We start from the raw sequence: 21,224 nt of genomic DNA on the forward strand, positions 1-21,224 counted from the left end.
GCATGGTCTCGATAAAGGTCAAATTTGATTTTTTTATTCAAATTATATTTGATCTTTTCAAAAAGATACATATGCCATTATTCTTTGGTATGTAAACAAGGAGGCTCCTTTTATATGGAACCTTATTTTAGCTAAATATACCCTAAAAAGTTCCTTGTTCAGGCTGATTTTACTACATGCTGAATAATTGTTAGCTAAAACTTGTTTCGCATCTCTCAGATTAGCTCTAAACGTGTTCAAAATGTGAACAAAAAACAAAAACAAAAAACCTGAGCTTTGTTTTCATAACAATTGTGAGCTATATTTCTCACTCATTATTAGGGTACTGAAGTTTAAATTTTCGCTGTTTATAAAAATGCCTTATACATGTATAGACATTACAATCATTGAAAACGGACAAATGAATTTAGATCAAAATCATTGCCATACCCTTTAAATGTTAATAATGTTCATTGTTCCTAGTTTAGATGAGATTTTTATTACAACTACAAAATAATGCATGAACAGCATCTGTTGCACTTGATGGCACAATAAATGAAAGGCACAAGTCCTTTATTGAAAATAAATGGGGTTCAAAAAAAAAAATGTCAACAAAGTCAATGTTTTAAATGTAATAACGAAATACTCGAGATTTGGCGGCGTTCTGGTAAATCCCAGACTGAAGCATTGCACTTGTTAATATCTCCTTATTATAAATATTTATATTTGTCTTTCTTAGTATATTTCAAATTCAGCAAATTTTGTTGGTATGTTTTGTTGTAAAAAATAGGAATACATTTTGCAAAAAAATAAGTTAACCATTATTTTCTTTATATATCGCGGGTTGTTAATGTCCATGCAGTCCACTTGCTATAAGATCCGCCGAGATACTATTATTTTTATCAAATCTTAGCCGACCTCAAGCTCTAACTGGCATTCTATTAAAAAGGTAAAATCTTCTATGGGTATTAATTTAAAAACTGTCTTTATATGAACGTATCTATAAAGTAGTCTCCGGATAGATGCTTATTAATAAGAAAAACAATCAATGATATTAAATCTATACTTTTAAGAAATGTATTTGAAAAAGACATGCCGATAAAATCTTTGACATATTGAATCTTTTTATAGCTTTTCTCAATATAAATTATAGATATCGATATATCAAATGTTCCACATGTTAATACAATTTTTAAACAATACCACTTTTGTGTGTCGAACCTTTTTAGATTGATAGTAAATAGAAATATTTTATTATCTTACGACAGATCAGAAATAAAACACACTGGTGCCATTTATCAAACACACTTTATCGCTCAGAATTTACACTTATCCTACAACGCTGATATCACTAAAAGGTGATGCAAAAAGCGGGTAATTACAGTTAACAATTCCGAAGCAAACTTGATAACCAATATTTGAAAATTAATCTATTTTATTACCGCTTTTTATGTATTTATTTAAACAAATGAATTACATCTTTGGTGATTCATGTGAGCTAAGAAAGTAGTAAATATGCAATAAAAAAATTATATTACCCACGCAAGCTCCAATGAATTATCAAAGATATTAAACATTTTATTCACATATTTCTTGTCATGATTTACTGTGGAATCATCATTGTTCGGAGGGGACAAATGTTGGAAGCTTCTGTGGTAACCCTTGCCCACGCATTTACATCTCTACGAACGTATTGATAAGCATTTGTTATTTATTAAGAAATACAACCTGCTATCCACGAAAATAAGTTGATTTCACGGTATTGAAATAATTATAAAGAGTATGTAAAAGTAGAACTAAATCATAGTTAAATTTCATCACTACGTTAGATAAAATAAATAACAAAGTCTTTATATATGGAAATTTGAATCTGAAATCATGGTTATTTCGTGCAGTCTGGGATTTTTCTTAGTTTGCTGAAGGTCTCTACTGATCAACAAAGTGATTAGAACTGGATCGGGTATATTTCAGCTCTGTTAAAATCTATATCTTAGTTCTTTAGCATTATGAATCAATATCCTGCATATCACCTGAAAAGTAGTATGTTGCAAGGAATAATCGAAGTTTTTATTAAGAAAATGTGAATAAAATTTATTAATTGAAGATTTGAAAACAATGTTTGCGCAGAGCCTTATCACATATGTCTTACTGCCTAATACCAATAGTTTGTGCTATCGAAATATTAACAAAACCGGTATTTTGGAATATAAAAAAAAGACAGTTTGGACTTCGGTTTTTTTCTTCTCTTTTTCTTTTTGGCTTTTTTCCCGCAAAATCATTGTATATCAACGCGTTGGTCATTAAAAAAAATTAAAATCTTCGTGAAGAATAATGAACTAAGTCGCAGTCAGCATATTTTTGCCATCAATAATTTCGTAGGGATATCGTCAGAACAGGTTTTAATTGTTTGATTATACTTTTAAACGCTTTAATAAAGTTGAAATAAATTGTAAAATGAAATGTCAAAAACATTCGAAATATGGATGACCTTCATGCCCCTCCCAAATTGACTTTTGCTATTGAAGAATTATTATAGAATTAAAGAGTGCTAGTTCATGAATTTAGACAACTGAATAATATGTCAACATCGCATAAATACGATAATTTGAAAAGGTATATAACATGAATTTGATTTTGTTCTGTTATTCTGGGATTTGAAGTCGGCAACAAAAATGAGGACTCTGCAGCTTAGTTTGATTTTTTGTGTGGTCACTGGTTTAGTAGTCGTGGCGTAACTTCGGTAAGATCTGCTTTTTTCCACCTTAAACGCATTTACATTTTCTTAAGGTAGCAGACTATATCAAGACGTTTACTATATAAGAACAAAGTTTAGTTAAAGTGTTTCTTTCAATCGATTTGATTGAATACCTTCGTAGCTTGGTTGATAAAGTATCGGGTATAGAGGTTTGAGACGTTATTTAAGCACATTTTATTAGCAAGTTTTGTTATTCTTTTCACATAGATCGACTTTGATATCGCAAATTCTAACGTTTATTTCTATTATTATTTTTTTTGTTTTTTTTTTGTAAAATATTCATAGAATACTACGACTTTAAGAAGTGGACAATCAACAATTGGTCCAATATTTGTGACAGTCTCCCAAAAGCCAAACCAACCTTTGTCGCGTCAAGTTTTGATTAGATTTGTTGGGCCTGCAGATACATCAGTTTTTGTTAGAGGAAACAAACTGACTAAAATTCAAGGCATATTAAGATAAAATTTAGTACACTTTACGATTCCTTATTCAAATTTAATTACTCTTAATGAAATGTGTATAATAATGTTTCAATCTGTGCTAGACCAGGATGCAGTTTCAAAATATAACATAATATTATTCTTTTAGATTTAATTTTAGCGATATTCGGGTCTTAGTGGACATCAGTTTATAAAAGTTTTGGTGACTGTATGTTTTTATCTTTACTGATTTACGACGCGTAAACCTTGAACAAGTGTGTCGTTTATTTATAATACATGATTCTACATTATACGCACATTATAGACACCGGTTGCAGTACGATAAACATGGTACGCAGCACTGTTAAGGATTACTATGAAAATACCAGTGGATTTAAACGTTCATAAAACGATGCATTTTTATGATGTAAATGTAATATAAAATGAAACAGTATCGTAAATGCTACTTTGTATAACACTTAGTGTGGTCCCCTGAATTGATAGTCACGTGACATATGTTGATAATTCTCCCAAATGAAGGTCACAAACAAATTTCAATATTACAAGGGCATGCCATTATTTGAATTAAAAATTTAAATGATAATTAAATTCTACTTTTCTGGTAGATTCTGAAAAGTACTGCTGTTGTGTATGCAAGTCCTCTTTTATAAGAAAAAATATCAAAGAAAGAAATACTCCGGTTGGAAATCAAATGACCTTCGCTTAATATTTTACGTATTTATTAATTCACTCTATAGATTTAATAGAAGCAGCAGCACTTTCAAATGATTTAAACATTCCATTAATTTATATCCAAAAGATCGAAATGGTCTGTTTAGTGTATGTCCTTGTACAAAGCGGATTAAGATAGACTTCCCGATGTCAAACACATCGAACGTGTACAGTAAACAATCTAGAAAACAAATACAAGCTAAAAAATAATCACATACCGAGTCAAAACAAGCATAATAGATAGGATTTGATGGTATAATATTTGTTTTAAGATTATCTTCTTTTCATATATAAAATGCATTTTTCCATGTTAAAAAACCCTCTCTCTACACAAAATATGCGTCAAAATTTACAGTATGACGTCACGTCGACGAGTGCACCGCGATCAGTTAGTTGTGTATATTTATTGTTGTTGGACTTATTCGACTACAAAGTTGCATACATAGGCAATATTTAATGAAGTTTAATGTTTTCTTACCCATTATAATCGGGAGTTACTTATTTATTAGCATTTTTGACGATTTGTTGTTTTGTGTGATGTCATAGTTAACATTTTCCGTATTCTCTGGTCGGTGCGACCATAAAGTAAACCTTAACAGTGCTGTGTAAATGATGCGTTAAAAACCAAATAAAGTAGCAGTGTGTTGTCTTTTGTCAGTGCCTACAAAAAATCAATTTCCAAAAGACCATGTTATCACTGCACGATAAACTACATTGTTTTGTTTGCGATACAGCGATTGATTAACAGTACGGCACAAAGAAAGGTTCTGACCGAACATTTTAAAAATATGTGTACACTTGTGTCTCGATAACAGAAATTTTCTTTTGTTTTGAATATTTCTTACAGGTGAAGTGATCGTTATATTTTGTTTCAAAATACGCATTTGTCGGTCTAATGCAATATACCGGAATACGGTGAAAGTTGAGCAGTGCTCTGGGCTTTTATACGGGGTGTGTAGCAATGATTGTAATAAAATAAAACAATAACTAGTATATGGCAGCAAATAGAGATTAAAGGGAAACAAGTATTCCTTTAAAAGAAATGATCGGCAATAAAGATATATAGATAGCTACAAGCAATCAACATGATCAGTTTGATGTAAAATAATTTAAAAAGTACTGTATTTTTACAAAATATAGAATATTTTGAATCTGTACACCATAATTTCATCATGATAATTAAACCGTCAACAAATTTAATTTTGAAATAAATTTGGGGAAAGTCGTCAGTTTTCTGTAGCCTGGCCACGCCGTCAGGCAACTTTCCTCAAGTCAATAATCAGCCTGAATTCTGATTTTTTACCTCAAATTCATGCACAAAAACTGATACAGAGGAAATTCGAGTTTTGGCACAAGCATTTCCAGTCATGCAAGCGTGGCCCTGCCGATTTTTCAGTGATTTCTATTAGTGTATAGCTTAGGTAAACTTGTCAACTGATTTATAAAGTTAAGCCATCCTTGGTTAAATAATTATAGATCGATATTTAATTCGGAGGGTATGTAAACATTGCAAAAAAACTGGGATAAATAAATAAAAGGGCTCTGGCATATTCAAAAAACTACATTTTTCGATACAACTGATTCTCGTTTACACTCGGTAATGGTTGGTTTAATTAATTTTCATAGTCATAAGAAGATATTCCCGATTTTTTCTTCGGTGGTAAATTCCTACCTCTTTCCAGATGTGGAGGTCGCCATTTTGAAAATGGCGTCGGCCTTTACCTGACCCCAAAACGAAGTGAAAACGCAGTGGCGGGGGCGGGTACCAGACTAGTAAAACCTGTGTATGCTCACTTGTGACCTCTCGTTTGGACTGCGGCAATGCCTTACTACACGGTGTACGTACCAGTTCCTTGTCAAAACTTCAAAGGGTTCAAAACACAGCCGCTAGGATTATACCGCGTACTAAGAAATATGACCACATAACACCAGTACTGGTCAAGTTACACTGGCTTCCAATCGAGCAGATAATTCAATACAAGCTGATCCTACAGGCTTTCAAAGCCTTACACGGAACATCGCCATTTTATATACAAGAACTGGTCCAGGTTTACAAGCTCTATCCACCACCTTGTTCAGTCGCGTGCGCGGACTAGGTCGTATGGTGACAGGCGGTTCGACGTGGCCAGTTCTACATTGTGGAACAACCTTCCCCAAAATTAGATTAGAAGGAAATTTTATTCGTTTTAAAAAAATATTGAAAACCTATCTTTTCAGAAAGGCTTATCCAGACTATTCTTAAGTATTTACGCATTTTAAACTTTATTTTATTGAGTACAGAGACAGCACAGCACTGAATTTAACATGTAAACAAAATTTAGTATTATTTAAGTATGTATTTAGTGTATATTATTCATGTTCATAACTTTTTTTTCCAATAGCTTTTTATATGTACAGCGCTATAGAGTAATTTATTATAAAGTATATATGGCGCTTTATAAATTTTGTATAATAATAATAATTATAACTAGACTCTTGTTGCTATAGCAACAAAAAGGTCTTCCGTTCCTCATGTATAAATCTGCACAAAAAATCCAGTTATCTTGTAATCTGAAAATGGATATGATGTATACATTTTGTCTTTCTTCAAAGTTTGGATGTTCAAGTTTTTGTTAGTTATAATATCCCGTTCAAAAAAGGTTTTTGTCTCGGGACCGGAAACGAACAAACGAAATTGATTTAAGAAATGGAAAGTAGATATTTTAGTACATTTACCTACGGTACGTTACTGTTCATCACATTGAATAAATGTTAAAAAAAAAGTTAAAAGTTTAAAAGTATGGCTTAAACGCTTCGAGTAATAACCTAATAACCGGAAGTGACGTAGGACCAAATGAAACCCGTTCAACACATGTTCAATCAATGTCCATTATATAAATAAGTTTTGTGTCTTGATCTATAACAGTTTCTGAGATCTTGAGGGTACTTTGTTTTTTTAAAAGAAGGCTGCCTGAGATATTTGAGATGTCTCACTGGAAGTAGAACTTTTTTTTTAGAATGTGTGGATGACCTTTTGTATTTCCATTGCTAAAATGTTACTTCAATGCTAAATTACAAAAATATTTATTAAAAATCAAAATTGGGTGTACTTCCTGTGACGACCGGAAGTTACGCCGGATAAAACAAAATAGTGTTAACACATGTACATACACAGGTCTATCATCCCACAAAGTTATGTTGTTCAAGTCTTTACAGTTTTTGAGATCTCGAGGTGACAAGCTTTTTCGTCGCGGGACAGGAAACGGACGACCAGAAATGAATTTTGAAAAAAATAAAAAAAATCCCTCCTAGACTTTATCATTTCCTATTATTCCTGAAAATTTCAAGAAAATCTATCCAGTCATCTCTGAGAAAAGCGTGGAAAAAAATAAGAATAATAATAACTAGACTCTTGTTGCAAAAGCAACAAAAAGGTCTTCCGTTTTGATATAGAAGTATCAATTTAACTGTAAGACATTGCTTCTCTAACATAAATAAAAAATGGATACGAAAATTATTGTGAATGATAAAAATATCAAAATTGGGTGTACTTCCTGTGACGACCGGAAGTTACGCCGGATAAAACAAAATAGTGTTAACACATGTACATACATAGGTCTATCATCCCACAAAGTTTGGTTGTTCAAGTCGTTACTGTTTTTGAGATCTCGTCGAAATCTGGTTTTTGGTCTCGGGACAGGAAACGGGCAAACGGAAGTGTTCAATGTAAATTGTATTCAATATTTCTTGTATACTTGCCTTTTGTACATTATTTTTCATTTATCTAACTAAAATATATCAAAGGAAAACAGTTAAACTGATAAACAGCTCGATTTTTTTAACTCTTCCGGTATGGACCGGAAGTGACGGAAGACAAAATGAAACCGGTTAAACACATCTTCAATCAAATGTCTATCATCCATGAAAGTTTCGTGTCTTGATCGCCTATAGTTTCTCAGATCTCGCGGGTACAAAATGTGTTTTAAAAAAGCTATTCAGATAATTGAGATATCTCACCGGAAGTAGAAATTTTTTGTTGATATTACATCGCAGAAATTTCCTATGTATAGATTTATTCTTATATATTTATTCTATTGACAAAAAATTTGATGCGTAAATTTTTTTATTTGGAAACGGAAGACCTTAATAATAAAAAGAAACATTAAAATCACTATAAGGTCTTCCGTTGGAAACGGAAGACCTTTATAAGAAACATTACAATCACTATAAGGTCTTCCGTTGGAAACGGAAGACCTTAATAAGAAAGAAAGAAAAAACCTAACAATCACTATAAGGTCTTCCGTTGGAAACGGAAGACCTTAATAATAAATTTGATTCTTGTTTTCGGGAAATTTAATAAATTTATTTGGACGTGTTTGTCCTTTCGAGAATATAATAATACATAATCTGCATGAAAATAATGCGCCAAGTGTGACTGTCATCATAAGTTCACCATCTGCAGTTCTGTCATGCAATTGTCAAAATATGTTAAAATTGTTTGATTATACTGTTTAACCCTTTATTAAAGTTGAGTCAAATTGTTATATCAAATGTCAAAGACATTCGAAATATGGATATCCCTAATAACGGTCCACTTACCAAAATAACTCTTCCTACTATTGAATTAAAGTGTGCTAGTTCATGAACCTAGATAAATAGATATCATCATCGCAAATACACGAATGTTTGAAAAGGTATATAATGTGAGTTTGATTTTGCTCTCTTATTCTGAGATTGGATGTCAGCAACAGCGATGAGGATTCTGCAGCTTTGTTTAAGTATCTGCGTGGTCATTTTGTTTTGTGATCGTGGCAAAACTTCGGTAAGATTTTTTTATACAACGTATATACATTTTACAATGTTTAAGGTAGCTCAATAAATCAAATCATTACTTTAAAAGGCACGACATTTGTATGTCACAAGATAGAGTTTATAATAGTATGTTAAAATGTTTGTATCAATAACATATTTTTAGATGTCATTCATTTTTTTAATTATTCTTAGAATACTACGACTTTAAGAAGTCGGAAACCTACGATTGGGCCCGTATTTTTGATGGTCAGCCGAAGTCCAAACCAACCGAATGTAATGCAAGTTTTGATAAGATTTTCTGGGCCTCCAGATACATTGGCTCATGCTGAATTATATGACGATCTTGATACAGTTCAAGGTATGATAAGATTATTAAAGAACTTTTTGTCTTAATGTCGTTAAGTTGACTTGAACTCATAAAAGTTTGCGGTCGCCATACTATTTCCGACCGGTCCTTAACTGCTCCTGGGGAATATATACCGACAAGAAAGATTCAGTTTATTGCTTTTTGATGGACGCATTTAGATTACATATACTTCACATGTATTATTTTGAACCTATTGCCAAAATCTTTGGATCATCTTGTACAGATATATAGTACTGCTTTTGGTAGCAGGGGAAAGTTATGGCATGTCAAACGTTGCAATATTCGATCTTTTCCATTTGCATTATGTAAATATATATTTGCATTGAAAGTTTATAGAATAGTTTAAATAAGGTTTGTTGTTTTGTTTTGTTTGTTTGGTTGTTTTGGTTTTTGTTTTGTTTTTTTTTTTGGGGGGGGGGGGGGTGGGGGGTGGATACAATTCACTGTAGCTAGGAGATGCGTGTCCTCCAATATCGGTTACTAGAATTTACCTCAGTTTCCATTCAGCACGAATACTTTTAAATCGAGTCTTGTAATGCCAATCACTAATTTCTGAGGAAATTTTCTACTCGGAATGCGCAAAAATGTCTATGCAGGAGGTTTTCGGAGATTCCGGCCATTACATTTTCGCCGATTTATATTATTGTTTCATCTAAAGACATCCCAAGCTACATGTAATTCCCTGCAAAGGGTTGACATTCCGTACCGTTTGCATGTCGCACCACCACATGTCAGAAACTTACTGGTGTATAGTTTACAATGTCCCATTCACCAACTTTTAGTTTTTTTGTTATTTTACCTCCCGTCTGTAACTTGCAATGTCACTTTGTAAAGTCTACACCGCAGTCATAGCCGCACGTTTCGCATTTTGCTTCTGGTTCTCGTGTACTTAACATAAGGGGCCTACATATTGCAACAAGAGACATCCCTACCACTAATGATTATAATTAAAATCATTTCATGAGCTATTGCAACACTCGTTAGCCTTTAAGTTCAGCAGCTTTCAATTTTACACAAAAAAAAAATATCAATACTTCGACCGTACTCCTTCCATTATGGCAAATAAGGTATAGTTAATCCAAGAAAGTAAAAAAAAAATAGTAATATCAGTTTCAACAACAAAAATCTTAATTTTAAAGTCCACGCTAACAGTGCGCGACCTACTAGTTCGTATGGGTTGCGCATGTGCGATAATTTAACAGTACGACAGAAATACATGTAAAAGTTCAACGATGATTCAAGATTTTTTAAATATATGTGTACGTGTTCAAATGTACTGAAAATAAATCTTTCTTCTATCATCTTTCAGCCTACATAAGGAGTAAGAAGCGATAAGCCAATAACTTATAAGGCAAAAGTCGAAGATCAAAGGGGGAAAAACGCGTATTTCTGAATTCAGATCAGCTTTAAATATAATGATCTGCAACAAATGCATCTATGTCAAAAAACGTGTATAATGAATATTTGTACAAAAATGTGATTTGAATTTTTTTCTTTTAACGAAATCATAAAATTTCCAAGTTTCAGTCAATTTTTTTCTTTCTTTCTATCTTTGAGCAAATTGTTCACTGTTATTCCCATAAATGTTTTGAACTATCTAGAAAAACTAAATAATGACATTATGACATGTTATGACAGAATATGTATTTTGTTTTGTAGTTTCTGGTGGGGATTTTGTATCAGTGGTCGATTTTGAAGAAGGGAATGAGAATTTTATCTTAGTACTTAAATCTGAAGCAACTTCCGAAAGGGTGATTTTCAATGTGCGTCCGGTCATTGGATCCTATAAAATAAACCCAAATTGTAACATAGATATCACCTCTGCTGATGTTGGAGAGATAACAACATACACCATCGTAGTATCAGAATGTCCCAGAGAAGAAACTGAGGGGAAATTGAAACAATGGGGGCTGTGGCATAAATTGTTCAAAGGGAGAAAACACATTCCATCAGCAGATTATCTGACCATAGAAAAAAACCAGCAGTCAACGCTGGGAAATGTAACGACCGTAAGCTTCAACAGATCCAGCCTGATGAACAGCAATGTCGATATGCTATTGACTTTTTATTTATCTACTTATTCACAAGACACCCTAGTACCTTGGATTGAATGGAATTACATCTTAGATTAAAGAGATACACTTCGCCGGTTGATATGGTTACATTGAAGTTTGTTTTATCTTAATAAACCATGAACATTTGATGTATTCTTGACAATAAATAAAACCATACTAAATGTTCCAAGTGTCCAATTATACTTTTTTATCCATTGAATTTTTTTTGATTGATGAACTTTGATTTTTTATCCTGGGTTTGAATCCTAAAAGATATACACGTATCTATTATATCTTGAATATTTAAGATTTAGAGCGACGTTCCTTTGCAGCTTTTAAAGGTCAATAGTGTACATTATTTCAATGGCATTTCATATTATTATTCCAAGTTGAACCAGCAATTTTTTTCTTAGTACACATTTTGAAAAAAAAAAATTAGTGTTATTAAATCACTTATCAAACTATCAGTAATAGCAGTATGCGTACACATTTTTTTTTTCTAGTTTTCTAGTTCTTTTCAAACGGGCTTGGGTGTGAATGTATCCATGATTGCTAATGTTTGTGAAGATGATTCCTTTCCAAATATATGTGTTAACACGGATTTTCAAAATATGATGCACTTCAATAACATTCTTCCCTATAAAACGTATGAAGGTAACACTGCCAGTGGGTTCATATAAATACAATCTGTTATTAACTTGTTGGCAAAAACGTAATATATTGCAAACGCTGCAAATATCAGTTTTTATTCATTATTTTCTTATCTTCATATCCATAATTTCAGAACAAAAAGATATAGTAAAACAATAAAATTTGGAAAGAATTGGATTAATCCATGTCAATGAAAAGGATATTTCACCACAAATAAAAAAAGAAAATTTTAAGAATGTTCAAATCTCTCTCTTTCTCTCCCTCTTTCTTTCTCTCTCTCTTAAATTTTATTTAGTTCATTTTTAATGTATATTTAGCTACAATAGTTGCATTTTATGAAAACAGTTTTAAATACACTTCATACGAACAAGGATATTGCTATTTTTTTTAATAATTAACAGGTTGCTGCATCCATAAAAAACAATAAAAAAAAATAAAATTTACAGTACATATTTGAACCTCTGGAGCCCCACAGCTTTGTTAAATGCGTCTTCGGCTAAATTGATATTTGGAATTGTTACTATTTTAAGTATTAAAAAATACTTTTATTGGGCGATTTTTCTTTAAATATTTATCATTAAAGGCAATATTCAACACTTATCTTTCATGCATTTTTGTGAAGTCATATGTACTTCTTTAAAAACTGAACTTTATTTATTTTACAACGATTGATAAACAAGTTCTACAACTTATATTAATATCTCTCGTTGGCACGGATGTTAGCGCGAGGGGGTCATTGGTGTGGGAAGAAGCCGGAGTACCCGGAGAGAACCCACGTGTCCAAGCGGGCGACCGCAAAACCCTATCACATACGACCTCTGTCGATCACGGGGATCGAACGCGGGTCGCAGCGGTGAAAAGCGAGTGTATTGTCCACTACGCTACCTGGACAACTTCTTTATAAAGTGGCAAGCGCATTTTTACACGGCAAATGATCTATAAAAATTGCATCAATAAATGCCATTCAATCAAAAATGTTTCTTTAGGAAATCATTCAACATGTCATGTATATTGCAGTTCTTGTTGGAGGTTTATTTAAATATTATGTTTATTTAAAATATTGTCTAAACAGTTTGCCTCATCCTCGAAATCATGCACATTGTTACCTTAACAGCTTGATTATCACGAAATTTTGTCAACTGTAGGTTTCTCAAAGCATGGGTCATATAAGTACTTATTTTTTCTCCCTTTTTTATGCAAAATATACTAAGATTGTTTTGATTTTTCACTTGCGCAAAGCTGTTTTTAAAAGCATTGAAATATCTTCATTTATCAATTTACATGTAGCAGGGAAAGTCTCTAAATTATTAGATTATTAATAGTAGTTTACCCGATTCTACGCTTTAAATCTGCTGATTATTTGTAACTCAATATTGGTTATATTGGATGAATAATCAATAAAATTCACTTATAACGATATGACACATTTCCTGATAATTATCAAAAGTAATGCAGAGCGTGACACCAAAGGTATTTATGACGCCAGATCGTATGAAGTACAGACAAGCAGCACATCGCTGTCAAGTCATTTGGGATACACAACATACTTGCGCCACTCTCCTAGCAATGAGCAGTCAGTGCGCTAACCACTGGACCATCTATGTTCTGTTCGTCGTCAAATCAGGAGTTCTCTTAATATATCCCTCAAAGGGCACCTGCTTCGGAAGCTAGACTTAGTCCCAGCATCAAAGCCGGTCAGGTGCATCAGTATTACACAACACATCACCATACTTACAATTTTGGTGAAAATGTAAACACATAGATATAGTAATCAAAGGGCATCTGCTTTAAAATATTTTGTCCTTTAAAAAACGTAAACTTACCCCATTATCTCAAAATTATGTCTAAGATTCAGCATCCAGGTTATTTAAGATCAGAAGTAGGTCACAATGCCCATTCCATAGAAGTTTGGTGAAGATAAAAAACTAAAAACTTAGATACAAGACTTACTTAAAAAACTTAAACCAGGTCCAGGCACTGATGCATAAACCCCCCTCCCATTTATCCCTGGTTGGCTTTTTGTGGTTCGGGAAATGGTTGAAAAAAAATCGATGGTGAAAATGCGGCTAAAGAGGGTGTTTATATCCTTTCTGAAGACATGGTTGCAAGTAATAACATTGACTAAGGCGTGTCATGTCGCATTATTGTTGTTTTTTATGTGTAGCATGTTTGCATATACGATAACACCATAATGAACTGCAGTATTAACCACACAAAAAAATTAACATGTTCTTAAAATTGCGAAAGGTTTTAAGATAATGGGTTTTAATTTTGAGAGCAATTACAACTGATTCTCTTTTCTTCATACATTAAGCAAATTGTAATGTTTACTATAATTCATTTTGACGTTAAAGGTTACATCATGGCGGTTGATTGTCTCGAAGAGTTAAATGTCTCAAAGAGTTAAATTGGATACTTTTTTACCGTAAGTCTGAAACTAATCTCCGACTGGATCAGAAAAAAACGCTTGATTGCATTTGACTGTTTCACTGTGAGAGTAATAAAGGAGATTGGTTTCCAAATATAGATGTAGAGACGTATATTAAATACAATACAATGTTATAAATTTAGGTTTTGTGTAGTGAAACTTAGGTGACACAAATCAATAAAACTTTATATCAAAAATACAAATTCATTAATGTAATAAAGGTGCTTTTGCCTGTTGGGTCCTAAAAAGTTATCATTTACTACACTGCGAAGTTATGTGAAAGAACTCTGCTGCCATCCGTGTGCTTGATCAGTTATCATTGATTTCCTCGTTGTAGTTATTTTCTTAACAATAATTAAGTTTATCATAAGCAACTTTGAAAACGAAGACAAATAAGGAAAATAACATATTGTGGTATGCATGTATACATAAATGTATGTAAATAAAATGTACAAAACCGAAAGCAAGTAAATAGTACTTTAAATTTACAAACAGTTTTTATTTTACAAGCACCATAGGCATATAATAAACCACTTGATTGAGGCAATATGTGAGTCGCCACGACAAAACCAAGTTTGTTGTGTTTACGTCATCATCGAGAAAACGGCGCTAAAACTCAACGTCAATCACGTCGCGTTGTTTTTTTTTATAAATTAAAAAACAATGACACATTTCCCATAATCGTTTGGTACATTTTTCAAATGATTTCTTTACAGAACTATGTCGATTTTATTCGATAGACTATGAATAAAATAAAATCAAATTCAAATTTGTGTTACACAAAGAAATTGAACTTTACGACAGGCGTAATGTAACTAATGTTATATAACTGTGTACCAATTGATAGTGAAGGCCAAGTTGTAAGGTTACAAGTATTCCGAGGTTTTCCATGGTCCTTGACAAAATTAATGCTCAAAAGTCAAATGTCATCATAAATAAAGTTTTGTGGGGAAAACATCCTGTAAAGCATTAAGGTCTATACGATATAAGAAAAAAAGTTTTACACGAATGACATTACGTATCTTCTTGTCGGAGTTAGCGGACGTAGTAAAAACGAAAGTATAACCAATACTTACAATCGGCAGGAAGTCCCGCAGACGAACATTGACAGCTACGCTGAAGTAGAGGAGAATGATAAAATGTTCATTATGACCCAGACACGCAGAGCCCGACGAAATAATTTGTCACCAAGATGAACCTTTTATCGATGAAATCACATCTTTGAATGATTAATACTTCGGAAATCATACCGAGTTTGTGCCATTGTTATCGTCCGAAGACGAGGAAGAGGACAGTGAGACTACAGGCATCAGTGTCGGTAATTATTCAGATTCTACATGTAATTCAGATTATCAACACGAATTCGAATACAGAACTGTCGACCGAGACGAAGTTAATTTTGTCGGTGTATTCAAAACAAAAACATGCGGTTGCAGTAAATTGTATGGTTCCCCATGTAGTACAAAAATCGAATTCGACCACATGCTAGAATACAGACAACAGTGTCAGGAAATGTCAAGTGAGGAATTATATCTAACAGTGAAAGTTCAACTTGCTGCACACAGAAAATCTAGTACATACTGGCCCCTGTCTACAAGTAAAAAGCAAAAAACAAAAAAAATCAACAAAAAAACCAAAAGAGAGAGAACGAGTAAAACAAAAGTACTGTTTTGCTGGTCAGCAAGTATATCGAGATACTTTTCAATTTTGTCATGGCATAGGGAAATTCAAGCTTAACTGTATAGCTGCATCTCTGGATAAAGATGGCCTAAAACCTAGGAATCGTGGAAACACTGGGAAAACCCCTAAACATGCACTCAGCCTCACAGATGTTCAGCGTATATGCCAGTCCTTGAAATATATATATTATATACATTAAAGAACGGACTCCCACTGCCAGACAGAGAGCCAAACTACTCAACCCGTGGTGACAAAGTCCTGTTGTTGATTCTCTCTGACTAGACAAAGTCTGATATTTAGGAACTTTATAAACAGGCAGCGACAATGCTTAATTATAGGTATGAGTGATCCTGTTTTAATAAAATAGTCAAAGTTATTTGATGTACTCATGTGCTAAATAATAACCAAATAATGTAGTTCATATTTTGTGGGTCTGTTGAGCATTATAAAGTGTGTTATAATACATGATGCACATGCTGTATTTTAAAAGAACATTCCTAATAATTACTGGTACAAATGATATACATATTTGATTGATAGTATGCATGTCCAGAACGTTTTGTAGTATTTAGAACGTGAAATTGAAAATTGTTTTCGGTAGTCTTCAAAACTATGCATAATTAGGTTTGTTTTAAATGAAAGACAAGTAGCTTATCAGAGTTTAATAACTTTTGGTTGGAACAAACACCACACATCCTGATTATGAAGCCAGCTATTGATCTGTGTCCCAAATGCCAGAGATATGTTCATAATATCAGTACTGATAGGGAACCTGTCAGAAGAGGAAAAGAAAACCATGCTGGATGAGTACATGTGTCAACTGGACAAAGCCAAGCAACAGAGATAATACTACAGAGAAAAGTGCCTACTGTCCACAAAACTGTTTCAAACACCCAACTTGAATCAAAATGAAAGAGGTGTGTAAATTTAAGTTTCTTCTTGATTTCTTTCATCACATACACCATTTAATTCTAAACGTAAATAAATGTTTTCAGAAATTGATTCTTTGCATACAGTCAAATTAATATTATTTATTACTCACTAATGATTGAAGAAGATAGTCTACACCAAGTAATTAATATGCAAAATTTAAGATATCGTAAATGGTCATGGATAGTTGCACGAGAACTACTCAGCAACAACAATCTTTGTGAGCAAAATGTTGCATAAATTCATGCTTCAAATCTGTAAATGCATTCCATAAGTATTGGTGAGTGATTTATATAGTTTGATATAGTACATGTACATTGTAATAACTATATTAGATGTTACATAGTCATTCATAATTTTATTTATTTTAGGACAAGTATGTACAATGGACATTATTAAGATGTACAGCTTTGACTTTGCTCAGCAGATTCACTATCCTCATCATGCGGGTGGGGCCTCTGTTCTTCACCCCCCCCCCCCCAAAAAAAGTGCAAAGCCTTTGGTGTCGGTGCAGAGGAAGCAGGTACATGTTTTATCATTAACAATCGTTTTGCAATCTAATCAAGCTTAACAAAGCCTAATTTGTAAATTTCTTTTATTTGGGTTGTAAAATAGTAATAATAGCAAATAGGAATAATTTTGTGATGTTTCAAAATGATAAACCGTAAAGTTATGTTTTGAAACAGTTATATTACATGTAAAAAGCTAATGTACAACTTCTCAAATTATGACCTTTTTGCACTCTACTTTGATTGAAAATAATGCCATTATATTCAATTTTGATCACAAAACATTTTAAATGAATAAATCTGTTTTTTTACTATTTAATAACTTTGTATTCATCTTCTAGTTTACTTTTCATTATTGACTTTTCTTAAAATTTTCAATGCATTGTGAAAAATTGCTTAAAACATGTCTCATTTTTGCAGCGTCGAGCTCCTAAAATAAAAAAAAGATTAATTGTAATATTTAGTATTTTTATTTATTTATACCGAAGCAACATAAAAATGCAAATATTCTCAATGTTTCTGGTTTTCTAGTGGCATTTCACATATAAAAGACACGTGTATATCAAACTGATCTTATTGTTTAATATAACGTTTTTTCACGTGTCCTTCTTTAGTACACTGCTACACTAATTTGAAAATAGAAAGTAGGAGTGTTTAACAAATGTAAAACTACATGAAACTTTTTTTTAATATACATGAATTATGAATTTTATGAAAACAGGTATTTTTTTTTTATTTAACATTAATTAGTGTTAACATATTTTTACATTAATTTTACAAATTATTACTGATCAGATATCTGAAAATATATATTTAGCAGTTCTGTCATCAGACAATATATAAAATACAAAGGGTTATATATGATATGGGTCTAAAATGGCCCCTAAAATGGACATCATCTTTTTACTGTCATTCTTTGTTTTCTTTGAACAGATATATATGTGATGTTTTTACATACTGTTCATTTTGACTCAAGTGCCCACAATAAAGAAATATAATATTGTAAAGACAACATTTTCCCTCCATTTTTGCATTTTTAGCATAAAACAGCTTGTTTTCAAACAGTTTTCCTTTCAGAAAACATAGAAGGCATACTTGAACAAACAAAATATTTTAATCAGTGATTTATCAAGCCAGGACTAATAACTGACATAAACAATTTCCTTGTTCAGGCATGCGCTCTGTATTTCCCATTCATAAAAAAAGATAAGTAAAAGGCCAATTTTTGACCAACTTTGATTGAATTATAAATATAGCGTCACTTCTGACGTCACATACTGCCACTGAGTGTAAATAAATCAAATGAATAGGTGAAAAATATATTTTACATCAACTCCTCTGAACAATATCATAACATTTTATTGTACCTGACACTTTCACAAATGGCGAATTAATGAGGCCAAATTTAACACATATCATATATAGTTCTTTTAAAAAAATATCCAATATCTGTCCTAGTAAAACAAGTTATAGAAAAGACGAAACAACAATATTAAAATGTGGTTTATGAGTGGAATTTTCTCTTTAATGTTTTTAAAAAATTTAACTTTGGGGATAATTTCATAAACTGGGTTAAGATTTTGTATACAAATCCAGTCTTTAAAGTAAAAAATAATGGATGGATATCCAAGTCATGTAAAATGTCAAGAGGAATAAGACAGGGATGTCCAATTTCAGCAATGCTTTACATTTTTATAGCAGAAATTTTACCTTTGAAATTAAAAAAACAATAATACAATTAATGGTTTTCAATTTAACGATACGCATAAAGAGATTAAATATTTGCAATATGCAGACGATGTAACTCTTACTTTAAAAAACACCTCATCTCTAAAAAAGGCATTACAGACTGTTGAACTATTTTGCTGCCATGCAGGATCAAAAATTAATTTGAATAAATCCCACGGTATACTCATGGGCAATTTAAAAGATAAACATGAAATTATAGAAGGAGTGAAAGTAACAAACAGTGCAGTGCGATGCTTAGGAATTCACATCGGTCATGATAAAAATAAATGTAATGAGTTCAATTGGATGAAAACTTACAACGACATGGAAAAACTGTTTGAGTCATGGAAAAAGAGAAAACTAACTACATTTGGCAAATCGTGTGTTGTTAATAATTTAGCTGTGTCAAAATTAATTTACATTGCATCTATTCTCCCACTTCCCGAAAATGATTTTATTAAGAAAGTCAATAGAGCCATTTTCAATTTTATTTGGAACAAACATGACAGAATTAAACGAAATACATTAATAGGAAAAATAGAAGAAGGCGGGATCGGTGTAATAGACATAGAACTCAAGTTAAAAGCACTGAAAGCATCTTGGGTTAATAGATTATCAGAGTCATGTTTAATTAATGAGGTCATTTGTGCTTATTTGAAAAGGGTCAACCTTAATTTGAACTACATATTATCAACGACTGAGAGAAATATGGAAGATTTCACAGTTATTAATCATATTCCTAAAGAACTATATATGATAAGAGTTAAATTTGGCCCCCATAATTCGCCATTTTTTAAGTGTTTCGGGTACAATAAAATGTTAACTAATTTTTTAGAAGAGTTGATATAAAATAAATTTTTCATCTATTTATTTGATTTATATGCACTAACTGGCAGTATATGACGTCAGAAGTGACGCCATTTCTATAATTCAATCAAAATCGGCCAAAAATTGACATTTTTCTTATATATTTACGAATGGGAAATATAGAGCGCATGCTTGAACAAGGAAAAATTTTTTGTCACTTATTAGTCTTGGCTAGATACATCTCTGATTAAAATATTTTATTTGTTCAAGAATGCGCTCTATATTTTCGGAAGGAAAAACTGCTTGAAAACAAGCTGTTTTACGCTAAAAATGCAAAAATGGCGTGAAAAGGTTGTCTTTACGATGTCATATTTCTAATTTGTGGGCACTTGAACCAAAATGAATATTATGTAAACACATCACATACATATCTGTATTAAGAAAACAAAGAATGATAGTAAAATGATGATGTTCATTTTAGGGGGCCATTTTAGGCCCTTATCATATATAGTCCTTTATCAAGAAATATTTTGTTGTTTTAATAGTTGTAAAAAAACAAAATAACATTCTTAGCATGTCAAACGTAACATTTGTACAACAACCCCTAAGGAACAACGAACTATTTAAGTATAAAGGCAAAACGTTGTGTTTTTTACGATGGATAAAAAGTGGTATATTATATGTAAAAAATCTTTTCAAGAAAGATGGCAAAATGAAAACACTAAATGAATTATCTGATATTTTGTTGAAAAAATGTAATTGGCTATGTGAATATAATATTTTACGAAACGTAATAAGACAACAATGTGTGAATTTTGATATGACATGTAGTCAATACACAAAAAGTAATGTTGAGAAAAGTTTAACATTTCATTTAGGATGGCATACAATAACAGACAAAAAATGTAAATTCTTTTATGAAAATTTGTTGACTACTAAGTTCCAAAAACCCATTTATAAATCCTATTATAAGAACATGTTTAACCTTCAAAAAGAAAACTGGAAAAGAATATACATTAATAAAATTAAAAATATATATGATAAGAACATATGTGAATTTAATTACAAATTATTGAATAATATATTAAGTTGCAATTTATTTTTACATCAATGTAAGTTAAGACCAAGCAGATGTTGTGATTATTGTCAAGACCCAACAGAGAACGTTGAACATCTTATTTTTGAATGTGACAATGTCAAAGAAATATGGTCAAAACTGTGTGCGATTTTGCATTTAGATATTATGTGGAAACATGTAATCATAGGCTTCTATTATGAAACTAATCTCAAGGTACAATTTTTGAATAATATTATATCTTATGTTGCTTATAGAATTTACAAATGTAAGATGTTATGTAAATTTGAAGAAAAAAATGAAACTTCTAAAAGTCTAA

General features: G+C 31.8%; 1 protein-coding gene and 1 pseudogene across 1 annotated transcript; both read left to right on the forward strand.

Annotated features, from left to right (window-relative positions):
• The first annotated feature begins 8,526 nt into the window (after positions 1-8,526).
• LOC128172132 (uncharacterized) lies at positions 8,527-11,288 on the forward strand. The gene is made up of 3 exons (XM_052837898.1): positions 8,527-8,686; positions 8,869-9,034; positions 10,703-11,288. Exons 1-3 carry the CDS (start codon positions 8,603-8,605, stop codon positions 11,173-11,175), a joined length of 723 nt encoding a protein of 240 aa, XP_052693858.1. The 5' UTR covers positions 8,527-8,602; the 3' UTR covers positions 11,176-11,288.
• A 1,878-nt stretch (positions 11,289-13,166) lies between these two features.
• On the forward strand, positions 13,167-17,729 carry LOC128174216 (uncharacterized; annotated as a pseudogene).
• Positions 17,730-21,224: the final 3,495 nt, after the last annotated feature.

This window comes from Crassostrea angulata, chromosome 2 (assembly GCF_025612915.1).
Source record: "Crassostrea angulata isolate pt1a10 chromosome 2, ASM2561291v2, whole genome shotgun sequence".
NCBI lineage: Eukaryota > Metazoa > Mollusca > Bivalvia > Ostreida > Ostreidae > Magallana > Magallana angulata.